The sequence below is a fragment of the Macrosteles quadrilineatus genome, unplaced genomic scaffold (assembly GCF_028750875.1).
Source record: "Macrosteles quadrilineatus isolate MER2022 unplaced genomic scaffold, UCM_ALF_1.0 Scaffold_9__3_contigs__length_116548681, whole genome shotgun sequence".
In the NCBI taxonomy this organism is placed as follows: Eukaryota; Metazoa; Arthropoda; class Insecta; order Hemiptera; family Cicadellidae; genus Macrosteles; species Macrosteles quadrilineatus.
Genome location: NW_026542602.1, coordinates 26,663,939 through 26,691,576, shown reverse-complemented (window position 1 = coordinate 26,691,576; position 27,638 = coordinate 26,663,939). Strand labels below are relative to the sequence as shown.

The following is a 27,638-nucleotide window of genomic DNA, read 5'->3' as shown; positions in this document are numbered from 1 at the left end:
CTAGTTCAGTGTTTCGTTGTTACCTCCACGACCCCGAACAAGGCTGTGGGTTTTGTTCTTATTATTCCCACCGCCCAGCACTTCAGAGGTTGCGTGACAATCAACTAGTTAACCTCGCAGACATTTTTCATCGTTTTAAATCGCCCTTTTGGCACATGAATTATACAAGGTTGTGTATGTTTTTTAATTTGTGCTTAGTCTGCGAGGTTATGGAGTAGTTCAAGTGCGCCACGCGCGCCTTTTGGGGCCCATGTGTGCGGTGAAACTGTAACACCGGAAGAATGGCGGAGAAAGTTACCACCTTGAGGCCTCTGTTGGAAGTTGGAACTCTGGCCAGCCCCTCTCCGTCCATCTTCAACGGCTCAACAGTGTCCTGTACCTGGATAGAATGAAGGAAAACCGCAACTACCGCAAGTTTTAGGCCTAATTAATTATTGATAACCACCGTCCTGGACTTGGAGATTTCGTTATTTGTTAATTGTGCACAGAAATTTATTAATTGTTATTCTTTTCAAATTTTAAATTCTTTAGCCTAGGCTACTTGTTGATTTTTTTTTAGATTTTATAATTTATTACATATTTTATTAAATTTCAATTTTGGGGCCCCTAAATCCTTAAGGTTACCAATTCCAGATGAAAGATATATATATTTATATATTTATTTACTGTTGCAATTTTATAATATTTTAGTAAAAAAAAAAAAAAAAAATAAAACTGATTAAATTTACTTTGACTGAAATTAGCCTATTTGAATTTTTTAAATTAATGTTTGTAAGTTTGTAGGTCAGAGTGGTATCAAAATTATTTAAACTTTAATTGAGAGTATTTACTTCATGTATTGTTGTTAATGTTATTGTTGTGTTATTCTTTTAAATGGTTAATTACAGCTCGTTTCTCTCAAATGGCGTGTTGTTCTTGAACCTCCATCCATGGTTCTCATTTTGTTAAGTAAAGTTTTGTGAGCCGCTCCTCGGGCCTGCGCATGGATCACGCTTCCTTTTCGTTAGTCTGGGTGCAGGCACGAGGGCATGGTTCAAGACGTATATATTTTCTGTATTTTTCAGGAAATTTAATAACACGTACGATGCTAATCAAGAAGTTATTAATTAATTATATCACAATTATTAGAAGAGCACACTTTTTTTTAATAGCCGTTATGAATAGCACACTTTTATGTATTCATTTAAAAAAAAGTGTGCTGGAATGGGCGATCCAGCTTCACGTCACTAACTTGAAGGACAAGACTAGAACAGAACCAAGAAAGAACGGCGCCGGCGCGGTAGCGGCGCGCGGCGGTGGCGTTTGTTTAAGGCGGCTCGGTTTCCTCTGTCAGGAACTGATGAGAACCTCTTTAGAGAAGGAGTGGGGGGCGTGACGTCACTCTGCTCTTTATGGAACACCATTACCGTAACGAGACGATATGATTCCATCGGTGTTCGTGACGTAGTTGATAGCGTCTCGGACTCGTGATCTGGAGGTCCCCGCCCGGAGTTTGAATCCCGCCCGAGACACTAACTTATTGTCCAAGGCTTTGCTTAGATTGCGAATCTTTTGTTAGAATTTGAGGCATTTATAATTTTATTTATGAACAGAACTATTTTTTAAAATTAGTAAATCTTCATTAGATTTTTCATTAACTTATATATTTTCTATATTATCAGCAAGTTTAGTTGGTTCGGTTAGGTTATGTCAGTTTAATTTTATAATAACACATTTTAAAATTAATTTTATAATTAAAAATTAATTATAAGTAGACCTTTATTCGATTTTTAGGCTATTTTATATCTTTTTAGCGAATTTCCCATATAGGGAATAAGCTATTACCGTAGTACTGATGGTAAGACCTGGACCCGGGACCGATTAATTTTTTCGTTTTGAGGTCCATAGAGGCCAAAAACACCATCCGTTCAAATTCATATATATATATATATATCATCAGATTTTTATGAAATTTGGTACAAACGTGTAAACCTACGTTTATTCGAACGAGTTCGTGAACCAGCATGATCGGACTATATGAACAGGGGTTTTATGGGGTAAAAATTGGTTTTTCCTATTTTTGAGCCTAAAAACTTAAAATTTAGCAATTTCTTTTCAAAACATTTTGTAGAGCTTAAAAAAACAAATAATTTAGTATATTGAAGTGTTGTTATGCGCCTGGTTACAGAGAAAATTCCAAAAATCGGTTAATTTAAAATTCCCATGTTATTCTTATGGAGAATAAGTAAACTGTTAAGTTGTAGTTTGCTTGTTTATGAACATATTTTGATCAGATTTGGAAAATGCATTAATTTCATACTGAACTATTAACATTTTACAAAAAAAACACACCTTTTTACCCTCCCTGTTACAGCAAACCTAAGTACTCGTTAAACTAAAGTTATTTAAATAGGGAATTAATGTGATATTTTTAAGGAGACATTTTAGTGTAAATCCAATCAGACAAATGGAAATTCGCTTAGTCTGCAGGTTTGCTGCGGCGGGGGTATTTTATATTATCAGCAAGTTTGGTTGGTTAGGTTAGGTTATGACAGTTTAATTTTATAATTAAAAATTTTAAAATTAATTTAATAGTTAAAAAGTTAATTTTCTAACTAAAATATTATAAAATAAATTTAAAGATTTTCTTAAATCACGTGTGGGACTCTTCCACAATGACCACAATCCACCACTCTTTCGCAGAAAAGGTTCCCATCAGTTTCTGGAACAAGCGGAAAATGAGACGCTAGTGCTAGTTTGTTGGTGAAGTGAAGTGATCAAGTGGATTGGATCTTGGATCAAGTGAACACAGTGAGAGTGAACGAGAGAACGTGCAGAGGTGCAGAATCGAATCAGAATTATTAAAGAATAAGGGAACTCAGAGAACTCATATTTGCGGCGGTTGTGTTTGTCCTTTCGGCCATTTACTTATAGTATTTATTTATTCAATTATTTATATACTTATCAAAGCATGGCTGACACGGTAAGTTGTATGAATTTATGCTTTTTCTTTTGTTTACTGTCAATTAAATTACAAAATAATATCAATCTTCTGTAACTTAAAGCAATGCTCAATCAATACTTTTTAACGTTCACAATCACATGCTCAAAATGTTGTCATAATTTTTATTTATCCATTATTTTAAATCGTAAGAAAATAATGAATAGAATTAAGATTGCTTTAATTGCCATAATATTTTATTTGGTCTATCTACTAGGCAATTGTTTATAACAATTTTTGAATGGTGTCATTATTTTGAATAAGTTACTTGTCATTATTTTTTAATAAGTTAAGTTACTTAAAACTATTTCCCAACAATTCAACATACAGGTCTAGCCTAAGTTATTCTTTTGCTATGACTTGTAGGTTAGACCTAGGTGTACATCTTGCCATCTTGCCTAAAACGTTAATAGGCCTACCATTACCAACTCCTATGTCGTTGCCCAACACTTGTTGGATAGACTGCGTCAAATAAAATTTACAGTAATAAAACTAGGAATAAAAAAAACATTCTTATTCAACCAATATTTACAAATAGAAAACTAGTGATGGCGGTGCATAGGTATTATATGTTCAAGAAGTACTCGCCAGACACTTCCTCAAAAGAGTAGCCTACAGCGGCTCATTTGTGAGTTCGTTAAAAATCTGCATGGAGAAAGCTTTCATGTCTTCAGTGTGAGCATAGGGAAATGATGACGATTAAGGTGACCAAGAGAACCATACTTAGTAACTTAGGCCTATTTATATATCATTACTTTAGAAACTAAATTGTTACCAAAAATTTAAACATCAACAATTATGCAAAAGTTGCATAGGCTATTTTTGAAAACAAATGGAAACAATGGTGCAAACGTTTGGCAATTATTCCTTATCTAAGTTACATTGGGAAAAGATGTGATTTTAATAACTAACTTAAACTTGCGTGAACCTGGCAATAAGTAGTGCACACGCCATAAAAAATCTATTGCTGGCCGTTTTGCACAAAAATATGGCCACGAAATATATTACCGATGATGCCAACAGATAGAGGCCACTTTAACAGACACGACAGTACAGTATCAACATCATGTACCTGGGGAGTAAGTAAGGGGGGGTAAACTCAGTTTAAGTAGTGTGCGCGCCTTTAAAAATCTATTGCTGGCTGTTTTGCGGAAAAATACGTCCGCGAGCCATATTACCGATGATGCCAACAGATAGAGAACATTTTAACGGCCACACGACAGTATCAACATCATGTACCGGTACCTGGGGAGTAAGTTAGGGGGGGGGGGGGGGTAAAATCAACAATAAGTAGCCTAGTGTATTTGTGGTTCACACCAATATTTTAATAATGTCTAGTCTACCTACAGTCTTTTCACGCTGAATCCAAAAATGCAATCAGTTTTTGTCTGAGAGATTCCTAAGTGGCTGTAAAACGAAGGTTAAAATTAAGTTACGACTAAGGTTCATTGAGCGTTACTGATGGTTATATGGTGTGGTCCATATGCGGGGTCCATATACGGATTCATAACTTAAGTTACCGTATGTGGGCTGAGGACTGAGTGAGGAGAGCAAACAGCTGTTTACACTCGACTTAACGCAGAATGAAATCAATTTCGTTCTGAAACTAAATAAGTTATTCAGCTCTTATTTAGGCATGTGGGGAAGGTAGGTCAGGTTTTATGCGGATTCGTGACTGTATTTAAGTGTTAGGTTCGGTTCTAGGTTACAAGTTAGGTTAAAAGGTCAAAAGCTAGGTTAGGTTCGGAAGGTTAATAATAAACCTACTCATTAATTTATGCTACCTCCAGACTGTTTTTGCACAATTCAAATAGTGGGTGAGACATAATAAAATTAACAATAAGTTAACAAAAAAATACTTGCAAGCTTTCTTCATATTGTTATTATATTGTGTTTCATCCACTATTTTAATTGTGCAAAAACAGTCTGGAGGTAACTTAGCATAAATTAATGAGTCGGTTCATTAAGCATTGGGAAAGTTAGTCAAAAATTATAACTAGTTAGAAGTTATTAGTTAGTCCCGTAAATGTAACTGATAGAAGTTATTAGTTGGTTACAGGTACCTAGTTTAAAAAGTAACTGATAGAAGTTATTAGTTGAAAAACTAACTAATAGAAAAAAAAAATAGTTTTCATAGTAAGTAAGCTATTTGTTGGGCAGTTGTTTTAAGGGATTTCGTAATGACACATGTTGGTTACTAATCTATACTACTGTATACATATGAGTAAATTTTGCGCACAATGATTAAAAAACTGCTCCTACAATTTCCTCACATTGCAATGCTATTGAGAATTGCTTATATAATACAGTTGCATTGTATGATGTATTACTAACCAAATTACGATTGTTCAAAAACAAAAGGTAAGTGTTTTACCGCAAAACATTATACACTGATATTGAACTAAAGATCTAAAGGAAAGGCCAAGTACGTTTTGTAGTTTTCGAGGATGCACCGCACGAATTGATGCGTTATTACACCATCCAGTAATTATATTTGCGACGTTCCGCGATCCCAGTGACTTATTGCAATAACGTTCAACAGATAACAGATGTTATGTATCATGAGTTTTATTGATTGAAGCTTATTGTAGACATTTTATAGATTGCTCATCCACATGAAAAAAGTTTGGTAGACTAAATTAAGCTAAGTGCTAAATTAAGCTAAGATAAGTGGATGTCTAACGAAAACGAATTGACTTTACAACTTAATTAACCGTGATAAGACTGAAAATATTTGTAGGCTTATAAGCTCTATTTTTTTCTTCTTGAACAAATCAAACACCTCGAGCAAGCTCGGTCCTATGGTACTTGTGTTTTAATCAAACATTATCACATTTTACATTACTACAACAGAAACAAATGACTTAAAACTTGTCAAATAATGAACATTAACTGAAGAAATGTTTTGACACTTGAGATGATATATCAATCACCAAACAAACATTCCCCCTCCCCACCCCTCAGTGCTTGGGGTGTGATAATGGCCGTCACTACCCTTCCACAGGCCCACTGCATTCCAAAGCAACTGGACTTTGATTTTCTCTTTCCCACCCTCTGCGTTGTTTGTCTACAATGGCGCTGACCTCTCACGGCCGCACGCAACCCTCACTGATCACGTGAAAAAAATAATCAGTATTTGAGTTGCTTCCGCATAATTGGAAAGTTTAAAAATTCTAGCTAGTTAAAAGTTATTAGTTAGTTAGTTTAAAAACTAACGAATAAAAAGATAGATTTAATAGTTGAGAAAATCAATTCAGACAAATGGAAATTCGCTTAGTCGGCAGGTTTGCTGCATCGGGGGTATTATTTATAGATATTTTGATAAAACTTGGCAAATATATTGATTTTAAACTAAGCTATAATTATTTTACTTAAAAACACACTTTATTAGTTTCCTTGTAGCAGCAAACCTAGGTACTTGTTAAACCTAATATTATTTAAATAGATCAACTGAAAATCAATTCAGCCAAATGGAAATTCGCTTAGACGGCAGGTTTGCTGCGGCAGGGGTATTATTATTATTGTAATGCCTCTAATCTACTTGTCTCTGTCGCCATTACTGTGTTTTAAGACGACAAACATTAAGTTATACAAAGAGGTAGAGGCGTTTATAAATTCAACTGAATGTTGATTATGAACTACTTAGCATAATCAGTTATTATTTAGACATGTGAGGTAGGTAAGTTAGGTCAGGTGTTATGTGGATTCGTGACTGTAGATTAGGAAGGTACAGTTTAGTTTGTAATTGTTGTGACTTTGAATTAGAGTTCATAATAAGCACGCATTTGAATAAACTCTTTTATTGAAAGTAATATTTACAACTGCAAATTGAAAAGGTAAACATTGTTTTATATCTAATGACAACAGCTGATAATATACAGTATAAAGAATACTACAATCTCCCCCACTTATTTTCAACTCATTTTGTAACATAGTCTTTAAGGTAATCTGGAGCTTTATGAGTGCGGGTTGAACATCGTACTCGTGGTCGTGGTGATGTTGGTTGTAAGTTCTCTTCAGCTGGTAATTGGACTAATTCTGGAACTTGGATAGGAACTTGCTGTTGCGGAAGTATGGGTACTTGCATTGGGACTTGTGGAATTATGGGAACTTGATTAGGTACTTCTTCACATTCGTTGAAACGAACCTTCTTTACTTGAGTTTTCCGGAGTTGGTCTAGATGACGTTTCAGTGTTCTTCCAGAATCTAACCTTACAATATAGTGAAGAGTCCCTAGTTTCTGTATAATCTCACCAAATGTCCATATATATTTATTATTTTGTGAATACTCCCTAATGAGAACTCTCTCCCCCACATTGAATGTTCGAACTCTTATTATCGAAGGAGGATTCTTTGCCGGATGGTAAGGTCGAAGAGCATCCAGCTTGATGCGGATCCTACGATGAAGATATCGTTCTGCAGGTGATTGTCCATTTGAGAGAGGAGTGGCGCGATATTGTTGAAGAATCTCTTGAACCTTTGTATGTATTTGACGATGGTCATCTTCCAATGCTTTTAATCTTTGCTTCAAAGTCTGGATAGTTCTTTCAGCAAGACCATTTGTAGCTGCATGTCCAGGTGCAATCAGTTTCTGGAAAATTCCATTGGATGAACAGTATTTCTTGAATTCTGCGCTGGTGAAAATTGTGGCATTGTCTGATACCATCACTTGAGGATAGCCATTAGATGAGAAAATGTTGTCGAGAAGAATGATAGTATTAGAAGTTGTAGGAGCATTTCTCAATACTTTAACTTCTACCCACTTTGACTTGGCACACACACAAACAAGAAAGTAGTGGTTTTGAAAAGGCCCCGCGTAATCTATATGAATACGCTCCCAGTTTTCTTCTGGCTCTACCCATGGATGAAGGGGTGCTTTGGGAGGATTGAATTTTATGTGGGCGCAAATTTCACACGATTGGACTAATTTCTCTATGTCCTTGTCAATCCCTTGCCAATAAACGTATCTTCGGGCTAATTGCTTCATCTTTGTAATACCAATGTGAGTAGCATGTAGTTGCTGTAAGATTTGAGGTTGAAGGCTGGTAGGAATGACAGCACGAGTTTCCTTGAAAAGTACTCCGTTGTCCAATGTGTATGGTAGGTCAGTAGAAGAAGACAAAAGTTTCCTTTTAATTTCCCTAAGATTTTGGTCAGCTTCAGTTTCCCGGGCTAGAATAGTTGCATTTAAATGTTCAGAAGATATTTCAAAAATTGTTTCTGAATGTAGCAAGGTAACTTCATTGTTTAGGAAAATGTCTAAGGTTTCAGACTGTTGAGTCACTGGAGCTCTGGATAAACAATCAACATTAGCATTTGCTTCCCCTTTCTTGAAACGTATTGAATAGTTAAACCCTGATAGAAAAGATGCATAACGGAGTAGACGGCTGGAAGTCATGGGTGGTAAGGATTTGCTTTCATGGAAAATTCTTGAAAGAGGGGCATTATCTGTAATTAAGGTGAAGTGAAGTCCATACAGATAATTGTAAAAATGACTGACTCCAAACACGATCGCAAGAGCTTCTCGATCGAGCTGACTGTAATTTCGCTCTGATGGAGTTAAGGATCTGGATGCGTAAGCGATCGGTTTCTCTTCATCATCAATTATGTGACTCATTACAGCTGCAATTCCGGTAGGACTGGCATCACATGTTAGAACGATTGGACGATGGGGGTCATATGGTACTAGAACTCTTTTAGAAGTTATTTCCTCCTTGAGACAATCAAATGCAGATTGACAATCTATTGACCAATGAAATCTTCTATTTTTCTGTAGAAGCTGTCGAAGAGGTGTTGTTTTTGTAGATAGGTCTGGGATGAACCGAGCGTAGTAGGTAACCATTCCAAGAAATTTCCGAACCTCATCAATATTCCTTGGTTGAGGCATATTACAAACAGCTCTAATCTTTTCTGGACTTTTTGAAATTTGATTGTACTTAACCACATGACCAAGATAGTCAATCTGTTCGCAAAAGAATTTGCATTTGTCTTTGTTTAGATGCAAGTCGTTCGCATGTAGACGGAATAGACACAACCGTAAATTATTGTAGCATTCATCTTTTGTTGTACCGTGCACGATTATGTCGTCAAAATAAACTTCAGTCTTTGGTAACCCGTTTAGAATTTGGCTTAGAATGCGATTGAATTCGGCAGGCACGGTCTTGATTCCGAAACTAAGTCTGTGCATCAAGTATGTACCGCGGTGTGTAGTAATAGTTTGAATTTTGCTGCTTGGGGCATCAACTGGAATGTGCAAATAAGCCTTGTAAATATCAAGCTTGCAAAAATATTTAGAGTCTCGCAAACAGTGTAAAACATCTGGAATGTGTTTGATCGGGAAATTAGATGAAACAAGACGATCATTTACGCCTGTTTTGTAATCGACGCATAACCTCACTGTGCCATTTTCTTTAGGAATAACAACTAAAGGCGAACCCCAATCGCTAGCATCGACTTTAGATATTATGCCGGATGATTCAAGACTGTTGAGTTCTTCCTCAACCTGAGATCTAAGTGCAAACGGAACATTACGTTCTTTGGTATACACAGGTTTAGCGTTTTCACGTAATTGAAGTGTAACTTTGTGGTTGGGCAAGCATCCAATTCTTTGGTCAAAAACTGTGGAAAATTCAGAAAATATGTCATCAATTGAATGGAAGGTTTCGGAGACATTGAAAAAGTTAGGTTGATTTGAACCATCATCTATTTCTTGTAGACTTATATGTAAGTGTCGAATCCACACTCTTCCTAGGACTGCTGGACAATTATCAGGAACTATATACATATCTTCAATTGATTTATGGTTTTTGTAAGTAACCTCAACTGTAACTTTGCCCAATGGTTAAATACATTATTTGTATAAGCACGGAAATACACATTAGTTGGGTCAAGTTTGACGTTGAGATTTAACTCATTGAAAGCCTTTTCTGGTATTAATGTAAATCCTGCTCCGGAATCTATCTCAAAACGCATTGGCTTGTTATCAATTGAAACTGTAGCAAAATACTTATGTGAATCGGGTAAATTTGATCGTTCGTTCTGGTCAAATATGTCTATGATATTAGGTTTGGTAACTGGATGAACTTCAGTGATTTGATTTAAGCCTAGCGGAATGTCATCAGAGGTTGAAGAAATGTACTTTGTTGAATTGAACTTAGATTGATTGGTAGAAGACTTATTTTTCATTTGGGTTGAAATGCAAACTTTGGCTACATGGCCTTGTTTCGAACAGGAAGTGCAATGAAGTGATGACTTGCTAGTGCGACACTCAGTTGCGCGGTGATTATTTCTACCGCATCGAAAGCAAAGATCTCCAAAACCTAGGCGATTGAAATCTACTTTTGATTGAGAACGATAAGTATGACCAGAATTTGGATTCTTACGGTAGTTTGAACGACTTCTCTGATGTTTTGTACCTACATTTGAAAGTTTATTGATATCTACATCAGTTGGAATTGAATGCTGATGTTTGTTCAAAGCCTGGGTCTCTAATCGGGAAGCTTCCAAAGCAGTAGCTTTGGTTACAATGTCTTTGAATGAAGTAGTGTCTGATTGTAATAACTGTTCTCGAATCCAGTCATCTTTTAAGCCTCTTATGAATTGAGCTCTTAAAAATGTATCTGAGACTGAAACTTGTTTTGAACATTCACACTGGACTGTAAATTCACATTCAGACAGGTCTTTTTGTAGTGAAGCTATGTATTCAGGAATTGATTGATTTGCTTTTTGATAAGTGTTTAAAAAGTAATGTTGTGAAACTACAACGTTTCTGTGTGGTGAAAGCATGTCACGTAGTGATTTGACCAAAGTAGCAAAATCTAGGTCTTTGATAGGTTTTTCAGGTCCAATTAATGATGAAAGATTATTGTAGTGAACAGAGCCAATTGAAGCGCAAAGAAGTTGTGCTTTTTTCCTTTCATCTGAGATGTTTTTGACAGCAAGATAATTTTCAAAGCGTTCCAAATAGTTTTTAAATTTTTCCTTTTTCTGATCGAAATTTTCAAATGGTTGAATACTTACTAACGTATTACTCTGCTGTACTGGAGGTTGAAGTTGAAGTTTTTCAGTAATCTTCGTTGCAAGTGTAGCTGCAAGTGTGACTTGGCTCTCAGTGAATGCTTTCAGTAGTGCTGTAAATTGTTCTGCATCCATAATGTAAAAAATCGAAATTTAGAAAAGGTTTTAAATCCAAATAATGAGTAGAAATTTTGAAAAACTTTTTCTCGTCGCCAATTGTTGTGACTTTGAATTAGAGTTCATAATAAGCACGCATTTGAATAAACTCTTTTATTGAAAGTAATATTTACAACTGCAAATTGAAAAGGTAAACATTGTTTTATATCTAATGACAACAGCTGATAATATACAGTATAAAGAATACTACAGTAATGAATAAAATTGTTGATTTACGTTATCTCCAGACTGTTTTTGCACTTTGTAAATAGTGCTATAAACACAACAAAAAAATATTTCTAAAATGCTTGCATTTTAATGGCTTATGATCAAGTAGCCTAGCCATCTATAGGCCTTTTCTGTAGATCATCTTTTTAAATAGGCCATTGCCTATGCATTGAAACAAATAAATAAAAATAAAATACAACAGGCAATTAGGCTTAAATGGTTTATGTCATACTTTCAATTCCAACTCACTTCATAGACCCAGCATGCACACACAGACCCGAGATTTAATTTTCTGTGTTGTAATATTATTTTGGCTAGCCCATCAGTATTGAAATCAAATTGATTTATATGGCCAAATTAACCATAAATTACACTCTTGGTGTTAACCACAAGTCAATAATACAAGATTAGGTACCGTTTGAGTACTACCTATGTTATGTGGATTGATTTTTAATAGTTGATTGATAATTTTAGTCTCAACACAAATTTACTCAAGTTAAGGCACTGTTACAGTAAATATTGTATTGTTTTTTCTGTGGATTAATAGGCCTACCATAAGGGTCAAATAAAAAAATATTGTCTAAATTAAAAATGGAACCAGTACCAATTACTCAAATTATTACAGATGCAAGTGCCTGTGCAAGTGATGAAACCCGAGTGCATTAAACAGGAGGAAAGAAGCATGGGGCCTGGCATGTTGGCTGCTCAGCGTATGAACAATATGCATGGACGCCCACGAGGCAGACTACCGAGAACAATACATCGCCCTACACCTGCAGAACTGCCTTTGGAAGAGGCAGCAAAACGGGTAAGTCAACCAAAGGTTTGTGAGCATTTCCAAATCTGAATTAGGCTCTGTGATTCAAATGGCCGACATTTTTGTGAGTCAACTAAAAAAAAAAAAAAAAAAAACAGAACTGCGAGTGAGTAACGGCAATATTATTCATCTCAGAAATTTTGTACTTGTTGATGTAATATCATAAAGAACTAAACTAAAGGTAGAGCAAAATTTAAAACTCATGATAAATAAGGGTTTTCTCTTTGTAGGGTCAAGTACTAACATAATTTTTTTTAACATAATAATTTTGAATACACAACCTGGATATTCCAGGTTGTATTATTCAAAACTTCATTTAAGGTTGTCTTTGGATTTTATTTATATGCATCGCTGGGTACAAGTATTAAACACTTCTAAGGTTTTAAGTAGTAAGGTTTTACTACTAACAAAAGCTACTGTAATATTTGATACCTCCGCCGCAGCAAACCTGCAGACTAAGCGAATTTCCATTTCCCTGAATGGATTTACACTAAAATGTCTCCTTAAAATTATCACATTTATTCCCTATTTAAATAGAATCAGTTTAAAACATACTTAGGTTTGCTGCAACAGGGAGGGTAAAAGTGATTTTTTATGGGAAAACCCCATTTTTACCCCATAAAAGCCCCCATAAACCCCCGTTCCCATGGTCCGATCATGCTGGTTCACGAACTCGTTCGAATAAACGTAGGTTTACACGTTTGTACCAAATTTCATTAAAATCGGATCATTTTTGCTCTAGTTATCGCGCTAACGGACACACTAATATATATATATGAATTTGAACGGATGGTGTTTTTGACCTCTAGGGACCTCAAAACGAAAAAAAAATCGGTCCCGGGTCCAGGTCTTACCGTGAGTACTACGGTAATAGCTTATTCCCTATATGGGAAATTCGCTAATATGGGGTCCAGTTAATAGTGTCACTCTGGGAGGCAGTCTCAGAAGTTGCTCAAATTTTGTTATGTTGGTACGAACTAGGGAAATCAACCATTGGCTTAAATCCTCAAATTGACTTATTAGCTCGAATGGCTCTTTTGCAATCCCACAATCCCATATTCCTCTAGTTCCAATGTACCAAGTATAAGGTACTCTATTTCTTTGTACAAATTGGCGGCCAACGTCTTGCAATTCTCTCATTCAGTGCTACCCTCTAGTTGTATTTCTAGCTCTGCGGTGTTCATACTGCAGGAGCTGCTCAGTCTTAAATGAACGACTCTAAAATATGAGTGGGTACAAAGTTATTGGTGTTACAGGAGATGCAGGCACTTCCCTCCAAAACACCAGTGTCTGTACTGCAGGAGCTGCTCAGTCGCAGAGGAACAACTCCAAAGTATGAGTTGGTTCAGGTGGAGGGAGCCATTCACGAGCCGACTTTCCGCTACAGGGTCACCGTCGCAGATGTCGTAGGTCAGTACAAAATAAAATGATACACTGATGTAACATCGAATAAAATTTAACTCTGAAAGTGTAAAAAATTGGTTGGTAGGGAGATGGTCTGTATTAGGCTGGTACTACATTGGAAGCAGAATTTCTGCTGTCTGACCACTGCGGTCTGAGTGAGCTGAGCAAGGGTACACTCGCACCTGTTTTAGTGCTGGAAAGGAGGAACGGGCCTGAGCTTGTCTGACACAAATCAAACTAATTTGTTTTTCATCCAGTCAGTCCCAGTGGCTAGAAAACTTTGGCCGAGGTTGATGCAGAGATTTCTAGAAAAATAGTTTTGTTGCTTAATCTATAATATTAAAACGAAACAGTGTTTTTTTATTTCATTAACCACTGAACGAACTATTGAATCAACCACTCGACGGATTTTCATGATTTTTGTGTTGAAAGAAAGATAATTTTGAGAGCTAGGGAATGTCGAAGCCATAATTTTAGTTTAGGGTCCCAGTTTTTTAGAAATTAAGTTTTAATTTAAAAAAAGTCTAGCAGCCGACGCTAAGATTCTAAACTAGCTTTTGGCATAAAATAATTTGCTTAACATAACAGCTGTAAACATTCAGCTTTTGTGTCACAAATTCAGCATTTGGATAAAAATGTAAAGACATACTTAGGGTTGACTTATTTATACTATGTGTAATGCTAATCGTTGATACGTTAAATTCTTCTGTAAGAGGATGACAGATTAATCAAATATACATAGTAAAATACTAGGATGTTCAAATTATTTTTTAAAGCAATCTTTGTAATCTTCGATTTGTTTTAGAGCAATATAATTTGTTTTAACTAACAGCTGGTTAAATATAAACTATGGAACTATAAGGTTATTTTATTTTTGTCATTGATTATAGGAAATAAGTAAGATTAGTAGAGATAATTAGACCACAGTTTAAACCACAGTACAAATCGAGGCTCTGTACACGAGTCTTAATAAAAAAGGATAAATGCAAATTATTTTACTGCTCCACTTTTCAAGGAAAGATTAGAAAAATAACAAAGTTTACATGTTTTAATTCTTCATGGTAGCTTTGTTTACAATTAATGTTTGTCTGCTTTAACTTTGTTTGGATTAGGCCCGGAAATACTGATGTCATAAAAAGAAGATCAAGAATAATCATGAATCACGATTTTAAATTACCACCACAACCTCAGCCGGGCTTTATACAAAGATAAACAGATGGATGACATAGATTGAACACAACGTCAACATTGACCTAGGATACTGCAATTAGACAAACCATCCTTTTATGAAATCGTGTTCAGTCGTGGTTACGTTTGGGGGCGCCTATATCAGCGCCCCCAAACGTGAAAATATCACTTTTATTAAACTAACTAATATGGAAAATTGCGATGTACATTTATTCAATGAGGGTGGGTAATTATCAAGGATAGATCTGATAACGGTATGGATAATAAACATTGACAATTACGTCATTAGCTTTACTAGCGTAGCGTGTTTACTTTTTATATTCCTGCTACATGTGACCAGTTCTTTTTTTCAAATGAATTTTATTTGAACCAAACAGCTGTTTCAAAACAAACTGTTAATGTTTTTACTTTTCTTTACGCTTATTTATTTAGCAATTAATGCAGTGAAATTGATATGAAGGATAGGTGTGACAATTAGTTTTGATGTTAGGACACTAAAGTTAAATTATGTGTACTGTGAATTTTATTGGATACTATCGTTTTATTTTAGGTCGTTTCTATTCAGACCTCCTGGAAATTGTGTATAGTAGTTGTATTGTGGTGATAATAATTATGAAAGAAGGTATGCTATGGAAGGTGGTATCGTGGACTAGGTCTATACACTTCCCAATTGACAATTACTCTCTCTACTGTAGCTACTTATAATTAGTGTGCGTCTGTGCGAATCGGCTGCAAATGTCACTTCAACGCTTTTCACATCGTAAAAATTGCAGAATTGCTGTTTTAGCGAATTTCCCCTATAGGGAATAAGCTATTATTGTAAACTTATCGGATTTAAAATGCATATCGTATAGGCATATGATGGAATCAAAACATATTTGGTCACACAACATTTGTTTACAAGATGATTTTTCACATTAAAACTGCAAGAAACTTTGTCTTTATATGTGTAAACTAGCTGATCTGAATTATTGTACACGGTTTTAACTGACTACTGAATTCCCGTACGTAGGACGGGATAACACCTCGTAACAATAATTATTTTTTATTATTGTTATTATTTTTTTCAAGAACAACTGTAACCTTTTTACTTTGCTAATGTTTTTGGTAGATATTTAAATTTTACTAACATGTAAGTTACGTTTAAATTAATTAAAATAAAGATATTCTTGACAGTAATTGTGTTCAACAAAATTAACAGATTTTTAGGATGGCTCTACACAGGCCCTGAAGTTACTTCACTTCCGAATGTTTTTATAGGTAAGAACAGAACAAGTGGGTTGCGGTGAAGGTGTAGATCACGGTCGCATTCAACAATCATGTAAATCAAACACATTGTTGTTAACCAGGCCTAGCGTAACAAACAGTCACGGTGGGGGTGCATCGCGCTGCCATCCAGGAGGTCTACAGCGAAGCTTTTAAAAATCAAACTCATTTGATTTAGATTGATGCTTACCGCGCGGTTTAGCTGGCTACTTCGCTGTGATTGGTTCAATTGTTTTATTAAATCTTAGGTTCAACCTATTGTTGGTGTTGTAAATCGAATGCTCCTTGGTTCTCGTATGTATTTATGCATCTGTTTTTTCTTAAATGGTGTGATGAGAAATGCAGCAGTCCAACTGAGGAGTAAGTAATTCCAGTCATACAATAAAAAGTTTCTGGAGTCATCCTCATGTACAAACAAAATCGATCAGGGTCGTTTTTGAGTTCACTGAAAACGTGGAGGTATTCGCCTAAACTGTTTCTTCACCTATTTATTGGGTGGACTGAAAACCGCTTGTTAGGTAGACTTCCAATTATCCACCTCTTAGTTGCCGCTGAGATTTCATCACTATCCGAACTTGAATCAAACAACATTGCACCAAGTATAGGACTATTTATTTTGATTAACTCCAATAGTCTGAGCTCCACAGACGGCGCCGGTGACCTTCACGCTATGTGCAGTCAGCATCGACCGTGACTTAACAAGTGGCATCCTCCGCGACCTACAGCTCCACCGCGACTCATTTGTAGGCTACTGTTCTTACCCTATGTGTGACAAAATGGTAGTCAAACATTTTGATCGTCATTCTGTGATAATTTTTTAATTTGTCTGAATAGGTAAGCAGGTTGCGTAGTATTTGCTTTGCCTGTGGTCTTCATTAAACTCATGAACCCACTTTCTCATGGGTGTCTTAAGTAGTAAATTGTTGTCCATAAAAAAATTTCCTCGTTAATTTTCCAAAGTGAAAGCAATAAATAAATAATCACCAAACACAACTAGGGTAAAGGAAACTTAGCTCGTCGAGAGCAAACACACTGTATTGTGACTGTGAGACTGACTGGCCGCAGTGTAGGAGCGCCGAGCCCGGCTTCTGGTCTATTATGATTGGTGTTGATTATAATTTGTAAAATCGGTCAGTTTTACTTTATTTGATGACGAGTGCTGTTGTGAATAATTGTGTCGTGTCAGTGTGTTTTCAGAATGTTTGATATATGTTCTTTTTCTCTAAATATCATTGTTTATGCTTTAATTTCAGCAATGGGTATCGGCCGGTCTAAAAAGGAAGCCAAGCATGCAGCAGCAAAAAATGTTTTGGACAAGTTGATTGGAAACACTGACCCTAACATGATGAATTCTATGTCCAACTCTATTAATGACCAGTTATTGTAAGTTTTTAAAACCAATTTTACCTGATTGAAGCTCTTGTTGGAAGCTAATTTAGGACCATGTCAAAGCTCAAAACAATAAAAGTTGATGTGTTGGGTTAATTAATTATGATTTAAGTCCGTTATTTTGTTTGGTTCTGTCATTTGCAATGACTCATTTTACGTTCCTGTTTGTTAGTTGATTGTTTTAGGCTCTGCCAAAAAATATTCAATATTAAAAAAATAATTCATGCATTTTGTTTCATCCATTATTAACAAACTTGAGAAATATGAGTGTATGTTTCATTTTAATCAAAACTTCATTTAGTAAAATTGCTTAGTCCTTAATTAACAATAGTGAAAAAGTGTGACCTTGCCAAGGCAGATATAAAACTGGACTTTTGACATTTCAATTAATTTTAATTGGTTTACAGTTAAATTTATTTAGAATCACTCCCTCACAATCTACTCAGAGCCTACTTCATATGAATTAATTATTTGTAAAGATTAGCTCAAATAAAGTTAACTTTATAATGTAATAATTTACCAGAATGCAGTTTTTTATTACTGTTAATAATTAGCTAAAATTGCTATAACACTAATAAGTTTAAGTTATAAATGGATATTTTGTTAAATGATATTGGTATGAATAAGTAAACCTTCATTCTTAAATAATTTAGGAAAAAGAAAAAATGACCAAGTGAAAAAGGTATTATCTTGAAAATGGTTGAAATACTGATATAGAGTGGGGAAACCCCAGGAAATAGGTTCAAAGTTTGTTGATAAAGTACAGGTTTCTGACCTGTCTTTGCTGGTTTTGTTACTCAGTGGCCTTAGTCCTTTCCACCTACACCAGTTTACATGATAATAGTTCAATTTGACTTACAGTTTATTGTTATAGTTATAGTTTAATATTTATTTCAATTTTCACTCATATTTTGAGGGTAAGCCTGTACATTAAAATCAAATAGGCCTACTACATTATTAACATCACACAATTCAAGCGGAGCTAGTAAAACAGGTGACATTTTTATATCACACAGTAAAATAAAATAAAATAGAATAATAATAACTAGAGGACCCATGCTGATCTGCAGCTTTAAAATAAATATAATATCCGTGAAATAATCAAATTTATGATTTTTGATTTTTATAAGACTCTTTAAATTTATCGAACATCCATTATGCCAAATAGTAAATCAGTCCATTTTTAAGAGTTGTTAGCCTCCGGATTACGTTTGAATATTTATAATGGTTTAAATACCTGCATTCAGTAATCCAATATGCTGCTTGTGGCAACTATAGTTTCGGTTCACAGGGAACCATCTTCATTCCGTACAAGGCGTCGTTATTCACTTCCATATATGAAGGTCGTCATTTAATAAATAAGTACATAGAACACGAACACACGAAAACGCACATTGACACGAACATTTAACATTAAAAATACCAAGTACTCGGGAACATGAGACAGGTGACGCGACCGGGTGGAAGTTGTAGCTCGAAACTATTGTTGCCACAAGCAGCATATTGGATTACTGAATGCAGGTATTTAAACCATTATAAATAAATCAGTCCCTTGACGAGGGTGTTTTTCCTGATAAGCTTAAGTTTGCTGAGATTAAACCGAAAAGGGTGATGTCAACGATCCTTCTAACTATCGTCCTATAGCAATTTTGCCATGTTTTTCAAAGATTTTTGAAAAAATTGTTAAGATTCAGCTAACAGAATTTTTGGAAAGCAATAATGTAATAAATCCGTCACAGTTTGCTTTCCGCCCAGAGCTTAGTACTGAAAAATCCATAACAAAAATAATTGACTGCATTGCGGAAGCCTTGGATGGTTCGCAGAAGACTGTGGGTGTGCTGTGTGACTTATCCAAGGCTTTTGACTGTGTGGATCATGATATACTTTTAGAAAAACTAAGTAAGCATGGAATAAAAAACACTGAATTAAAGTGGTTTGGATCCTATTTAAAAAACCGAAAACAAAGACTTATTTTTAATTGTTCAAGCCATTTTTGAGAAAATCCTTTTTTTTTTGTTATTTTATTGGTTTTTATGAAAAATCAAAATTTTGAAAAAATAAAAAAAAAAACGCCTGTAAATACCATGGATTAGTACCTACAGACCAAATTTCATCAAAATCGGACTACAGGTATGGACTGTAGCTCTGTACACATCCACACACACTCACTTCGAAAACCACTTTTTTGGGTTCATGGGGACCCAAAACGGATACATCCACTCAAAACTCATACTCAAAAATTTTTACGAAAACAATACTTTCTCCATAGGCCTATACTATGAGGGGGAGAAAGTAAAATACGAATTAAGACAAAAGCAATGTCTAGGATATTGTAAATTATTTTTTGAGCTTGTAGGTTGCTGATACATTTAATTATTATCGTTCTTGTGGTATTAAATTTTTAGATTTACCATAATTTCCTATGCGGTGAAGGCACAGTAATCTCATATTTAATAAATGTTTTTTTTTATGTTCTTTTGGTACAAATGATAAAGTTCTTCAATTATTATTATGAATTTTAAAAAACTGGACAAAGGTTGTTCAATAGCTTAAGGTTGTATTCGACAGTACAACAGGTATTTAAACTTTTGATTTGTATAAACATGATCCAATTAAAAATGTTTGATATTTTCAGGACTGGCAACATGGTTTCCCCATACGAAGACAAGATTGGCGGCAATCCCATCGGGCTGCTACAGGAACTGTGCATGTCTCGGCGTTGGCCTCCTCCCACCTACCAGACGGAGCACGAGGAGGGACTGCCTCATGAGAGACAATTCACCATCGCTTGTGTCGTCTTCAAGTTTAAAGAGATTGGTTAGTCAGTATAAACATATTGAATTAAAAACTCGGACCTTTTCCGTTAATTCACTACCAATTTATAACTTGTATGCAGCATAAGTTACCTATTGAAGTTTTTTTAATTTGTCTTGGTTCTTACTGGGAAGTGTAAATTCTTCGATAAAAAAGATCAAAAACCCTTTTACAACTCAGTTACATTGTGCCTACAAGTCTCGAACAGGCTAAATATATTTTATTAGAATAGTTTTAAATTATACTGTGATAGTTTTTAATTATGTAAATGTTTATCTACAATTTACTATCAATTTTTTTAGGAACTGGCAAATCCAAAAAGTTGGCCAAACGTCAGGCAGCCAATAAAATGTGGAACAAGTTGAAGGATATCAATGTGGAATCCAACAATATCTCATTCAATCTTGAAGATGAAGAGGAGGTAACCTAAAATGATCTTTAGACATTGAATGTTCGTCATGAATCACACAGCTTAACAAATTCACAGAGATTTAAATGCCCTTGGACCTATATTCCTCTGAATCAAGAGAAAATAGTTTGACTTTGTTTTTACTATAACTTATTTATTATTCACACAAACAAATTTCACCAAGGCAGATAGATATTATTGCAATCCCAATCAAGCTCAATAACTCGTAGTTGACTTTGTGTCAATATAACATTATAATTAACTAGTGGCTTGTAGGGGCAATAGCCCCTATATTCTAGTAAATATTTGGTACAAATTATAAGCCTCATGGGTTACCCTACCTTGAATTATAATTTATCATTTTTGCATATTATGATATGTATAATAGTTATTACATACCTGCATAAGTAATGCATTTTGATGTCTACTCTGTTTAAAAGAAAAATTCCAAAGGACATGCGGTGTGTTTATAATATATACTTTCTAATCATAATACAACTATGGAACATTTTCCAATAATTGTCTTCATGACTATTAATTAAATATATATAGATTTCTTTAAATATAGACAAATCCACTTAGAAAAACACATAGAGATAATGTCATCATCCAAATTGTAAAATGCTATAACAAAATCTCTCTGAAACAACATTTGTCGTATAGTATCCATTTTGGTCTATTCCTTGGTCTTTATTTGGTTCTAGTACTATTAACATCATCTGGCCTCTTTGCAAATCAAAAAGCAACATAAGTTGACCATGGTTGAACACTGGTTTTTTCAAATAAATGCCAACTTTTGTGAAGGTTCGGCCTTGCGCCACAATTTCACCAAATCAAATTGCGCAATGTACCACAATGAATGCACCCTTCGTTCATTGGTTCTACGCTGTGTAATGCAATCTCATTTAAAAGTGGTAATCTATACACAGGAATAAATTCATGTTCATTCGATGCTCATTTATTCTTCTTCCATTAATATCGTGCCAAATCTGGCGCCTGTTCTCATTTTGAGGAACAATTCCTCTGCGTGGTGGTCTTCCGACATTATACATTATTACTGTGCAAAAGAACAATCCATTGTAAAGTATTCAGTTTAAAAGCATCAAATTGTTTGTTCAACAGATTTTATCTAATTTTCACTTTGTGTTGTTTACTACTTCACTAACAATTTTACAATAACAAAATAATGCACATTCAGGGGTGGTTATATTTTTTTAAATTTATATAATCACAGCTGTGTTTACACTAAATAAAAAGACATAACATTAGATTCCAATGCTATTTAACTGTGAATTATTTTAATCTGTAGCAACCTTTTGGTACATAATTAAGAAAAATGAATATTTTCCCCCAAAATTTCATGCCCAGGCCTTTAAAATGAGACCTCTCCCAGCTTTTTACGGCCTCCCGTTCCCTCACAATTTCATTGTAAAATTTTGGGCTTACGGAATTAGATATATAGATTGCTAATATTCTTATCTACTAATCAATTATTATTAACGGTGATTTGTAGACTACATATAGCCTAATTTGCTATATGATTTGTATTCTTCCGTTAACATTTATCTCACTTGAAAAGCTAAAACATTCCAGATGTCAACTATTGTAATTTTTTAATTTGTCTTTAGGGTTTTTTAAAGGTTAACAGTAGCCTATATCGGATGTGTGCATTGGTTTCACTACTTTTAAACGAACAGAATAAACCCTTTGCTCATAGGCAAAGGGTTTATTCTTTTTTATGTCAAGGACTACCGGTACTTTTTTCTTAGGGAATTCTATCAAAACGTTCTTGATCAGTGAAATCGACCTAATACCTTTATTTGATTGTGCAGATGAATTTTTTCAGTGATGAATAAAGAAGCTTTGAAAAAAAAAAAACAGAGTAGGAGGATAATGCATTCTGAAATAAAAACATGACTTAAGATGAAGAGGGCTTGACTACATTTTAGTTTGAAAATCATAATAAACTTCTATAGGCTGTAGGATGAAAATATTTTAAAATTATCATCATTAATTAAAGCCCCAGGAAACATTGGAAGTTTGAAGGTCCATGGGACAGAACCCTGTTTATGGTTTTAATTTTTTTTATTTAAGAGTAGGCTTATATTTTTTGTGGTATATTATGGTAAAAAACAAATTAAAATTTATTACTCCTTGTAAAACTTCTGACAGCAATAATTACCCATTATGATTGTTCAATCACGAAAATCTGACTCCAAAAATATCTAAATAACAATAAATATTACTAATCAAGTCAAAACATTTTAATTTTTGTCACAGCTTACACAACGCGTATCTCAGATTGGTCTTGAGTACGCTGATCTGAAAGAGGCCAAAATCTCAACTTTGACAACTGCTCATAGTCACAAGGTCTCCCAGTTTCACAAGAATCTCAAATCATCCTATGGTGAAAAGCTGAGTGAATTACAGGTTCGTACCACAGTTGTTCCATCATTTTGAACAACTGCTGAGCTGTTTCTTCATGTTTTCTAATGCCGTGGTAGAAGTTTCAACCACCTTTTTGGTCACTACTCTATAGTCACATTTTTTTATTTCGCTTTTTCAGTATATGAATCCAAGCAGGTTTGCTTATCTCATGCATTTGACCCAACATCGAAGATTTGTTTCAAGTACCTTCAAAGTTCCAATGTTTAGCATTAAATTAATGCTAGAGTTAGAATTTTGCTGTCATGTTAGGTTTATAACCTTAAGAGTTGGTTTTATCAAATTTAACAGTTTAACATAACATGAATATAATTCTAAACATTTCAAAACAATTATTTATTTTGATTGGCCATCTATTATTTCCAAACTCAATTTAAGTTAATACTGATTCTGCTAAAAACTGGAACAATAAACTGGAATGGATGGTTAAAATTTAGTTTGTAAAATTGAATAGAATTGAATGTTAGATTGATAGATTCAAACATTGTTGGGAATGTTTTATGTTTTCAATATATTTTGCTTTCAAATAAGATTGATTACAATGCCCTGTTACTCTTTTTACAGACTGTAGTGCTCAGGAACCAAGGGTTTAACTTTGTCCAGTTTCTACAGGAGATAGCTTCAGAACAGCAGTTTGAGGTCACTTATGTCGACATTGAGGAAAAGTCTGTTTCAGGTAAGATATTATTATTTTGTGGATTAGGTAAGACTTTATTTTAATATGTAAACTAGAATGAATCTGTTCCGCCTCTAACATCCAGCACTTGTCAACAAAATAGTAGTTGGTTCTCTCCAAGACTTGTGCGTCTTGTTTTTTATGTATCGTAGATAAACCAGGTAACCGATAGCCGAACTCAGTTAGTTAGCCATTCCATTCTGGGCAGTCTCAATATTAACAATGTATGTCTCTGGCGTAACTTAATAAAGTTTGTTTGTGCAGTTACAAAATGTGAGTTTAATTACAATGAACCTACTTTATAGTCAACCCTCAAGTATGCATAAATTTTAATGACAAAGTTTCTTACACAATTGTATTTTGTCTTAAGATATTATTCAATTGACTTAATTAAAACTAGTTGAAAGTAAATTGTAAATAATCAGTCAACCAATGTTTGTTTAGCTTTGATTACATAATTTGTATACAATGTGCTGTAGTTAATGATGATGATGTGCCCAGGTAAATACCAGTGCTTGGTACAGCTGTCTACTCTACCAGTGGCTGTTTGTCACGGCTCAGGGACAACTTCCAAGGAGGCACAGACCGCGGCCGCCCACAACGCTCTGGAATATCTCAAGATCATGACCAAGAAATGAAGAGACAACGGACGAGCAGACACGGTGGTGCCACTGAAATATCGTTTCTGCGACCTCGGAAAGTCAAACTTTGCCCACTTTCATAGATTTCTCGAGATTTCAGAAATAACATTTGTTTGTCTTGCACCAGTCTGATCGGTCACTTGGGCTTTAAACACGTCCTTTACCAAAGGACTTAAGAATTCTTTCCCCTGAAAATAATTTTTCCATTTGCTGTTATTAAGTGTACACACTGAGCTTTGCTTGTAGGTGTTTATCCCTACCACTTTGGTAGATTTTTTATGTAACGGGGAAAAATAAGTTTTCAGGGTAGGGCCACCTTGGACAGTCATTTTAACCTTTAACTCACTACTTATTATTTAGGCAGTAAATTGCTAAATTCACTTATTGTGAGAACATACCTACGAATAACGATATTTTATTTTGTAGCTAGTCATTTTGTGATATATTATCCGGTTATGATTGAATTTAAGCGTGCCGAATCTCGAATTCAATTTTGAGTCTTTAAAATGAGTATTCTTCACAAATTTTACTGGCAAGTAACTGTATTTTTAATCAATCCTAAAATATTGTATTTATTTTCAACCAATTACTGAAACACACCAAAATTCTCATAGTGTAGTTGTAGGTACTTATCTTTCATCCTAATCACCATGCCTAAATATAACTCATAGCACAAGGCAAATAAAGCAATAAATAATAAACTGCTTTGCTTAACTTGGATTTTGTATTTAATATCCTCAATTTGGCTACGTTTAACCTATCCTACTCAGATGTTACTGATATCGGTTAACACAATCAGCTTATTCAGCACATGGTTGATTAACAAAATTTTAAGAAGGTATGTCAAAAAACAACTAAAAATCTGTATTGCCTTTGAATTAAATTGTCATTGTCCGTGTTCTGCTTGTAGGTTAGTCTCAAGGCTTGTTCAGATTCCATTTGATTTACCGTTTAAACGAGGATTTGGGATGCGTAAGCTTAAAATAAGATTTGAGATTTGACTCTCAAAATTCGATGAATTTGAGATTCGGCTCTGATCTATCACTTGTATTATCCCTTTGTATATGGTGCCTCATTTCCCTTTAGGCCCTATTTATAATAAGTTTATTATCAACAATTGTTTTACTTAATGGCAGGTCTATTAACTTGGTTAAATTTTTCAAACATTTTGTATTTAATATTCAATTTTGACACTTCTTGTTTAGCTGTAGTAAAACTCATTTGGTAAATACACTAATATGTATCTAGTTTATGTTAAGTACCGAAATTCAGTTGTTACTGTATTTGTTTATAAGGATATGTTTTTTATGCTAACATAATAGATTTTCATTAGTCTACTTAGACAAAGTGTTTACACTTTTTCTTCCACCATGTTTTCATACTTAGTCATGGAAACTGGTAACATGATACTATTTCCTTTATTAGCACTTACAAAAGACATGTTTAATTTAAAAAAGAAAACTTTTTTTAAGTTCAGTTAAAATTTTGAAATCTACTTTGTGAGTTAACGAGGATTGAATTTTCTTTTCAAGATGGTCCAAAGTTTGCAAGCAATGCCGTCGAATTTCATCTACAAGCTATACTTTGCATAGAACTAGTGGAATTTTCCCTTTCTCTCAAATAGAGGGACACTACCAGAAAATTGCAAAAAAGGGAGAGAATGCAAACTTTTATTTAACCATACTTCTTTTTTTGTGTTTTTATATTTTTTGTAGTTTTCCTCTGGTGAGCATAGGTTTTAGGACCGAATATTTGGAAAATGGGCATTATTTTAATGCAAAGTATAGAGGTTGTAATCTTAACATAATATTTTAGATCTAGGTGTCTTAGTGTTGTAGAAGATTTATTTAAAATGTGACACAAAATAATTGTAACTTAGTTTATATTAATATGATCAAACACTATCATAGTTGTAACACAATACTCAGATTTAAAACCAATATACCAATATAACTGCTATTTCTTTTGTTAATGCCAGACAGAATTAGTTTGTGTTTATTTTTTAAGAAAATTTTAGGCCTACTATATGAAATATTATAATTCTAAAATGTACCGTGTTAGTTTTCCTTTTCATTCAATAAATAGGATTTATCATCTCAACATTTGTGTGTGTAATACTCAGATTCTTTTAGTCATATGGGCGTAATACGTTGAGAACACTAAGTGTGTTTGAATAAATAGTTCTCATCACAATATGCTTACTTATTTACCTTAAACGTTCTATCTCTCTCTATTCCTTATTGTAGATTATGCACGACTGAGCTATTAATATTACAAGATGTGATAATTTTTTTGCTAGACAACTTTGTTTAACCACTGACTTAAGACAAGTTTTTGTAAAGAGGTTGGTGGCATAAGTTATCTTATCTTTAATATTTTCCCCGTTCAAATGGGTCTAGGGCATGGGCATGAAACATGTGCCTTTATAGTAAAGCAAGGGGTGAGTGAGCTAGTATGAATGAACTGCACCATATATTGAAAGTGGTGGGACCAAAATGTGAACCTAATACATTGGCATTGGTTGTCCATCATACTACAAACAGGGCCGATGTCTCACCAATGTAAAAAAAGTTGAATAAAGAAGAAGAATGATCTTAGTCACTTTACCCTGGCAATTGAAATAAATTGTACAGGGTGGAAAAATGTCCCGGGACAGTTAAATATTTCAAAAATTAATTAAGGTAGAGCTTCAAAACTTGGTACACAGTTACTGGGTATTAAAATTATTTTAAGACATTATTCAGTGACAACCTACCTCCTCAGGGTGACGGCCCGCTAGAAAAAAAATAAAACCTTAAGAGTAAGCTAGGTTGATGTGGACATTTTTAAAAATTGGACAAATTTTTAAAAGGTCTACAGTAGAATACAACGCCACAAACTTGAACTGACACGGTCATTCGAGTAAAAAATGGCAGCTGTTAAAAAGATATCTTTGAATCTAATTAAGATCCTTAATTTGATGTGCATATCACCTATGCATACGTTTATGATTCTCCGACTTCTAGCGAGCGTGCCTCCCTGAGGAGTAGAAAATTTGAGGTACGAGCCTATTTACCCGAGTTGCGTACTACACTACTTTACCTACTGTACAAAGCTTCTAAGAGAGGTTATGTTTTCGTTTATAATATCTCATTGCCACTGACAGTGATGCAACGACTCATTGTATCAATCACTAACTGCACCAATCGTTAACAATTAAATTGGTAAGC

General features: G+C 34.5%; 1 protein-coding gene across 2 annotated transcripts; it reads left to right on the top strand.

Moving 5' to 3' along the window:
* Positions 1-2,773: 2,773 nt before the first annotated feature.
* On the top strand, positions 2,774-26,622 carry LOC129003068 (interferon-inducible double-stranded RNA-dependent protein kinase activator A homolog). 2 transcript variants are annotated; one of them, XM_054431287.1, is made up of 9 exons: positions 2,781-2,962; positions 12,006-12,188; positions 13,454-13,607; positions 17,309-17,438; positions 20,080-20,261; positions 20,561-20,679; positions 22,948-23,097; positions 23,677-23,788; positions 24,290-26,622. In XM_054431287.1, exons 1-9 carry the CDS (start codon positions 2,951-2,953, stop codon positions 24,424-24,426), a joined length of 1,179 nt encoding a protein of 392 aa, XP_054287262.1. In that variant the 5' UTR covers positions 2,781-2,950; the 3' UTR covers positions 24,427-26,622. The 2 variants fall into 2 exon arrangements, with proteins under 2 accessions (XP_054287263.1, XP_054287262.1); XM_054431288.1 differs by lacking the exon at positions 22,948-23,097 and having other exon boundaries at positions 2,774-2,962.
* The last annotated feature ends 1,016 nt before the right edge of the window (positions 26,623-27,638 follow it).